This window comes from Tetrahymena thermophila (genome assembly GCF_000189635.1).
Source record: "Tetrahymena thermophila SB210 genomic scaffold scf_8254564, whole genome shotgun sequence".
Lineage (NCBI taxonomy): Eukaryota > Ciliophora > Oligohymenophorea > Hymenostomatida > Tetrahymenidae > Tetrahymena > Tetrahymena thermophila.
In genome coordinates, this window is record NW_002476335.1 from 79,064 (window position 1) to 86,549 (window position 7,486).

General features: G+C 22.3%; 2 protein-coding genes across 2 annotated transcripts; both read right to left on the bottom strand. All coding sequences in view use genetic code 6, as the record gives it.

Annotated features, from left to right (window-relative positions):
• Nucleotides 1-1,613: 1,613 nt before the first annotated feature.
• On the bottom strand, nucleotides 1,614-2,750 carry TTHERM_00216080 (hypothetical protein; the record flags this gene model as incomplete). Its single annotated transcript, XM_001020478.3, has 1 exon — nucleotides 1,614-2,750. One exon carries the CDS (start codon nucleotides 2,748-2,750, stop codon nucleotides 1,614-1,616), a length of 1,137 nt encoding a protein of 378 aa, XP_001020478.2.
• A 2,188-nt stretch (nucleotides 2,751-4,938) lies between these two features.
• Nucleotides 4,939-7,215, bottom strand: TTHERM_00216090 (hypothetical protein; the record flags this gene model as incomplete). Its single annotated transcript, XM_001020479.2, has 2 exons — nucleotides 6,259-7,215; nucleotides 4,939-6,162 (listed from the first exon to the last, which is right to left on the bottom strand). Exons 1-2 carry the CDS (start codon nucleotides 7,165-7,167, stop codon nucleotides 4,939-4,941), a joined length of 2,133 nt encoding a protein of 710 aa, XP_001020479.2. The 5' UTR covers nucleotides 7,168-7,215.
• Between the last annotated feature and the right edge of the window lie 271 nt (nucleotides 7,216-7,486).

Consider the following 7,486-nt stretch of genomic DNA (forward strand, 5'->3'; position numbering starts at 1 on the left):
AATTAAATTAGATCGAACATATAGAACTAAAATATGCTAAATCCATGTAAAAATATGTTTAACCAGCGCGAACTTTATTTACTTTATTTAGTATAGAGAGTAATTTAAGGTAAGTAACTCAATTCAAGTGATAAGGCCTTCTTGTTTCCAATCTAATAGCATTTACTTTTCCTTGTAACTATTAAATTATTTCATTTTTCTTGATTAAATCATTAAAAATAGATTTTTAAATCATTAATATGATTTTATTTTAAACTCTGATAACTTTTTTAAAGAAAACTGAAAATCTTTAAAAGAGAAATACTAAATTTAGCTTTAATTTAATTAATTAAGTACAATTTTATTAATTTTTGTTTTAACTTTATTTATTCAGTAAATGATTGAATAGGTAGGTAGGTAAAAATATTGTATTTAATAATTAACATATATATATTATTTATCTATTTCAATTTAATTTTAGTTTAGAAAATATTACAGAATACTCTTTTTTTACAGCTTATATTTTAGCTTTTATATTTGCCATATTTTTACTTCAAATAGAGAAACCAAATAGAGGCAATAAAGTTTGGATTACTAATACATGTTTGAAAATTTGTTAAAACCCTTTATACTTAAAGTAACTAATCACAATCATATAGAATCACACTTAGATCAAACTAGCCAATAATTAAAATGTAAATTGAGTCGCTTATTACTTTATATAATTAGGGGCCAGCCTTTTTTATGTACTTTTCCATTTTAATAAATTAGCAGATAATTAATCTTGTGATTTAAGTTGGAAAAAAATATTAATTTATAGTCTTTTGCTTATAGATACTCTTTTATATTTATTTGAAATCAAATGTGTGGAATACAACCAATTAGCAGAAAAGAAAAAAAAATAATAAAAGTAATTACCATTTTGTTAAGTGGTGCAAATAAAAAACCTTAAAGAAGTGTACTATTTCAAAATATTTTTATATAAAAAATTTTCAGTACCTTTATATAATTTATGTAAATTTCGATGTTTCAAAAATAAACAAAAAATATAAAAGATTTTATAAACAAAATATAGATTCTTCGAATATCCTTATTTTTTTTTAATTTAGCGAGAATAATATATACATTGAAAAATATAATATTTGTGCTAATAATTAGACTATTATATGAAATTTGTTTCTTGGGAAAGCAACACTTATATTGAAATCAGATTATGAAAGCAAACTTTTAGGAATCAAATGAATTAAAAGTTAAACTATAAATTAAAATAATACTATAAATTTATCATGCATTTTTCAGGAGAGAAAATCATTTTATGGATAATTTTTTTAAATAAGTACAAATTTCATGAAATTAGGTGGATGGATGGATATAGATTTACATATTTAATGATTATTTAGTAAGATTGATAGATGCTCTGAATTACAGCATCTTTTGAATATTTGTATGTGTATTTTAGTAAAAAGGTTAGTAAAATGTTTTGAGTAGTTTAATTTAATGGTTCTAATTTATATTTTGTTAGTATGAAAAGATTTTATTTGTTTTTTTTAATATTTAGTAGGGTATTGAATATATTTTTAGTAATGGAGGAATAATTTAGTATTAAATATCATCAAATCATGAACTGAATCATATCAATAATGATTGGCAACAACATAGCCATCAGGAAGAGGAGTAAATTACTCTTTGTTAAGAACTTTGTTTAGGCAATTTTCTACCTAGGTCTTCTTTTTTTAGGCATTTTCAATTTTATTGTGTAATCTCTTAATCTCGATTTGGATATCTTGTTTATCGGAATTGTAGTAAGATTCAATTAAATCCAATTATTTTTAATTTATTTTTTCAAATTTGTTGCTAATGTTCTTCAAGAAAAACATATATTAGGTGAAGTCTTCTGATTTCAATATACTTTTGTTTGGTAAGCCTTTTAGGTTGTTATTATCCTATTGCTACTCGAAACTATTACGGTTTGAAAATCTCCAAACATCTGCCCTAGTAGATTTTCTTTGTAATTCAGCCTTTTCAAGAGACTTTTTAGAAGCAAACATTGTAGTAGACTTCTAAGAAATTGAGTTGTTTGGTAATCCACCAGTTGAAACCTGAGTTTGGAAAGTCTACTTTTTAGAAAAATCAAAATCAGCTATGAGGTTATTGTTATTGTTGCTTCTATTTAAATCTTCATCATCTTCTAAATTACCACATTTACCGAGATATTACTGTCTCTTTTCTCTTATTTCATCTAAAATCTCAGAATAAATAGTAATAATTTAGTTAATTTTATCTTCGAGTTTATTTGATTTAGATGTATGGCAACCCATTTTTTGTTTATATTTGTAGGATTAGAAGGCAAATAAGTATTTCAATGTATTTTGAATATTGTAGTAAGGGTGAAGGAATAATAAATTGATTGTGGTGCTATTCTTGTTTAATGAATAGATAAAAATTATTTATGTTTAATTCAATTTAGTGAAACTAAATTTTTATGATTTCTATTTATTTATTTTCGATTCAATTAATTATATTTATTTTGTTATAATCAATGGTCTATTTCTGCTATGATCAGTAGCAATATTTGATTATATTAAAAGTATTAATTTACGTTATTATTACTTTTCTAATTCAAACTATTTTTAATTTTTTTTTTCTCTTTCCCCCACTTTTCCCCCCTCAGCTATTTTTATTACTCCCTATCTCAATGTTACAATTAATAATTTGATTTCAATTTCTATTTACATATTTGCTATTTATTGCATGACATAATTAGTTTGCATTCATTTTTTCATTCAAATTACTTCTCAAATAAAAATTCAAAAATGTTCAGATATATTGCTTTTTTTTAATGCCCATTACTTTTTTAGTGTAATCAATCACATTTGGTTTGGAAATTAATAAATCATAAATATTTAAATAAATATTCTCTACCCTCCTCAAAAAACTTCTTATGGACTCTGTAATATAGTTGAATGATTAGTATTAATATTATTTCATGAACATGAAAATCTCAACTTAATTTAACTACATTCAATAACTTAACCTAATATTTTGTCTATATTCATAAAACATGTATTAAAAACTAACTGATTTACTTAATAATCTACCATAAAATTTATTAATTCTTTAAAAATTGTATAATTTCTCAAGCTTTAGTTGTAGACATTCATCTTGTTGCATTGAAAATTTAAATTATTAATATGCAAATAATTATTTGAAGTATGTTAAAATATAATCTTTAAATGATTGGTCAAAATTTTATGTTATGTTCAAGCTACTAAAATTTGAGGACTATCCTTGTGCTAGACTTAAATAATTTATGTAAAAATTGGATAGATCTACAAAAGCAATTATTAATAATTACTGAAAACAAAGAATCAGATTAGATAAGCACTTATTTCCAATGATTAAGATACTAAACCTATTTAAATATAAGTAAGATTATCAAAGAATAGTTATTTAAATCGATTACAATCATTGAAAAATTGCTGACTCAAATCGATTTTTAATATTCATAAATATTTTTGAACATAAACAATATTTATTTTGTGGTATGTATTTTGATTCATTAATTAGAAAGGCATAACTAATCTGCATTTAAAATGTTTAATAAAATCTCATATTAATTTTTCTTTTTAATCTGTGAAGCATTTTTCTCATATCTTATATAATTAATTTCATATTTAATCATAACATAATTAATTTTACACACAAATTAGTTCTTTATTTAAAATACATAATCATTTTTGCAGATGTAAAAAATTAAATTAAAAACCTAAAAAGATTTTAAACAAATAATTAAAAGAGCAAATATGATTTTTTAATATTTAAAACTAATAAACTTAAATTATTTTATATTTTAGCTTATCTTTAAAATATGCTCATCTCTTTTTTATTAAACATCAATAGTTTGCTCGTGAGTTAAATAATTTAAATATATTTATTTTTGTTTACAGGACTTTATAGCATAATTCAAAAAAAATGATGAAGTAGAAAAAATCTATATTACTAATAAAATATAAAATAATTTGAATTTTAGGAGTGGGTTTGAAGATAAATTCTTGTCAATAATTGATGGTAAATATATTGATTACTAGTTCTTTAGTAAAAATAACTTAAGCTTTCATTTTTCAAAAAAATATTTTAATAATTTAGAAAAATTTAAAGAGAAAAAACATGATAAATCTATTTATTTATGTAAAATTATTTATAATGTTTAAAGTTGTGCTGGATATCATATTTTTTACTCCAAAATTTAAATGGAGATCTATATCCTTGAATTTGTTAAAGTAATCAATAATATTGATGTTAAAATTTACATCTGTTATGAGAAAATCTGATATTTTAAGAATTACTTTTAAATATTATTGTTTAAAAAAAAATTTAGTTAAATGCAGTGATAAATAATTTACAGTACAATTAATTTCAGATAATTACAATAAAATTCATGAATAGAAAAGAAACAAATGATATTACTTTTATTATATCTTAAAATAAATGAATAACTCGTAGGATTTTTATAATATTTTTATGTTTTGAGGTTCAGAGTTGGATTTACTTAGACAAAAAAGGCAAAATGAAGATTTAAAATTGCTTTCTAATTTATTACATAAACGATTGAGATTCTTATTAAATCTTATAAATAATTTAAGATGAAATACTCATTTTCATTAAAATAGAAAAATCTGTTAAGATGTGGCTTTAATTTTCCAAAAATAACTAACTGGCTGGCTACTTAATTTATATTATAAATAAAAGAAAAAATAACCAATCAAACAAACAAACTATTTAAAAATACATAAAGTTAAAAGAATGTAATACTTATTCTAGATCTAATTTGATAATATTTTTCAAATACTTTAGTGCTTTATTATTAAGATAAAGTATTTTTAGAATAATTTTTGAAATACATTTATTGATATACCTTGCTTAATTATTTTATATTTTTACTTTTTTTAAATGCTTAATTCAATTTTTTAGCTATACTTTTTTGAAAACAAATTTTCCTGTTTTGGCTAGCGTTTGTCTATCTTACCACTAAGCATGAAGAACTTCTTCTGACATAATATTTTATTCTTCAAATAAAAACTCACTTTATTAATTTTCGTCTTTTAACTAGTCTAGGAACTGTTAATTTATTTGAATAAAACTACCGTTTGGAGACTACTGTTATTCTTAACGTGGATAACCAAAGATTAAACTTCCATTAGATTAGAATTTTCCATTTTTATATTCATCATTCAGAGTATATTTTTTTAAGAATTTTGTCTTATAAGTTATCTAACCATTAAAGCCTTCACTTTCACTGTTTATCCTAGATCTACCACCACTTACAAAAGAGCTATTACCTCTCTTGTATAAGTTATATCTGTCAAAAGTTTATGAATTTTGAATTTATTGTGATTAATTGTTAGAATTTTCTTGATTTTAAGCTTAATTTGTTAATTGTGCTAACCTTTATTAATTTTAGTAGCTAAGTATAGAATCTTTTTCTAAGTTAAATTTGTTTACTCCTATAGCTTCTATAGACTTTTATTATTCATAATTATCTTCTTAAATGTGCTTTACCTGCTCATAGTTCCATTGATTCTAAGTCTAGTCGAGTTTTTATTGAGCATAGTGACCACTTTTAAAAGAAAGAAAAGTACCATTCAATGTATTTTTTTATTATGATCTGACTGCAGCAGATAAAGCTCTTTTTTTATGAATAATTTCTAGATGCTCTTCTTTGATTCTCTCATTTTTATCGTTAGGATTCCATTCAGGACGCTTAGAATTTTATTCACTAGGTTCACAGTTGTAACTTCTTAAAGTTCTATACCAATACGAATCTCCATATTTCTAGTCTATAGGCTTTAGAATTTCAAATGCATTAATTGTTTCTATTTTTTTTCTGTGCTATTCTTAAGATAACAAAATTGATCTCTGAGGATCTCTTTGAATATACATCGATTACTTAAATATTAGCTCATCAAATTTTCTTTCATTATTTTCGAATTTTTCTAAAATCTTTTATTCCTTTAACAGCTACTGTTGTTCTTCAATAGTTAATGATTTAAGTATACATTTATTATTTTCTTATATTCTGCTTTAATTCAATTTTAGCCTTTCTTCTTCTTCTTGAATTTTTTATATAACTTACTCCTAAGTCATTTCTTTTTCATAGTAAAATTCATTTCCATCGTTGTCTTTCTACATTTTTTAAAAAACATAAAATTAAAATTGGTAAAAAGTATAGCTCAAACCAATATTTTATTTTATAAGTAAAATAATATAAATAGGATTTACTTAATTCATTAATTCATCTCTTTTTTTTCTTTTCATAAATTTAATATCACTGACGAATGTTTTATCTTCTTGCTGATGCCATAGCTTTGGATAAATTTATGTTTTAGACATCTTTTCTTTGGCATCAGCGTCTTCGTTTAGACTAATTGGTGCATAAGAATTCCCTCTTTTACGAATCTCATCATTTTTTGTTTTTATTAAATCATTTAAAATATTATTATTTAATTTTTAAGTTTAGTCACTGCAATCACTATTTTGAGAAGTTTTATGCTTTTATATTTCTTTTGTCAACTCTTTTACATACCACTATGGTTTTCCTACAATAGAATAAGGTATTATTTTTCCTTCTTTAGTATATTGAGGACCTAAAGTTTCATCCTTACTATAATTTTAGTAAATTTTAGCTGTCTCAAAAATATTTTTGACTTATTTTCCTACGTTATCAACTTTTGCTTGTGAGTTTTCATGAAGAGATGTAGATAATTTTCTAAATTTTTAATTAGAACTTGGGTCATCAGATTAGTTTTTATTTTACATACCATTTTAAATATTGCTATTTTATTATATTTATTCGTTTTATTTACTCCTTTCTATTAAATCCTGCTTTACTTCATTTCCATTTTATTGTTTATTTGTAGACTACTCCATTTATGAATGTATATTTTCAGACTAATTTTCTTTTTTCTCGTTTAGTTGTATTTTATTTAGCAAATCGTTCTCATCTACTTTTTTTGCTATAAATCTTATTTGAGATGGCTAGATTTAATTATATGAAGATTGCATTTTTGCCAAAAGGTGAGTCCTAAGAGGTTAGCATTTATCTTGATACGATTAAGCTACTTCATAAGGAGATTTTTCAATAATTTAAACCTTACGAGGTAAGGCTGGTTTAAGCTTAAGCTTATTCATAACTTTTAATTTTTCTAACTACAAATATTAAAATTTATTAAGAAAAAAAATCAATCAAAAATGAAATATTAAATTTATCACAAATCAATTATTTGATATTAGTTTAAATAAATAGTTAGTTATATCCAACAATTAAATAAGTATTTAGTAAATTTAGAACCATTCGATTTACTATCATGCAAATATATAATAATATCTAAACAAAAACTAAATTCTTATTTGTTTATATATTAATTATATATATATATAACTTAAGAAAATGTTTTTTTTAAATTTTAAACAAAATAGCTCAATCATCAAGCCAATTAAAATCTATTCA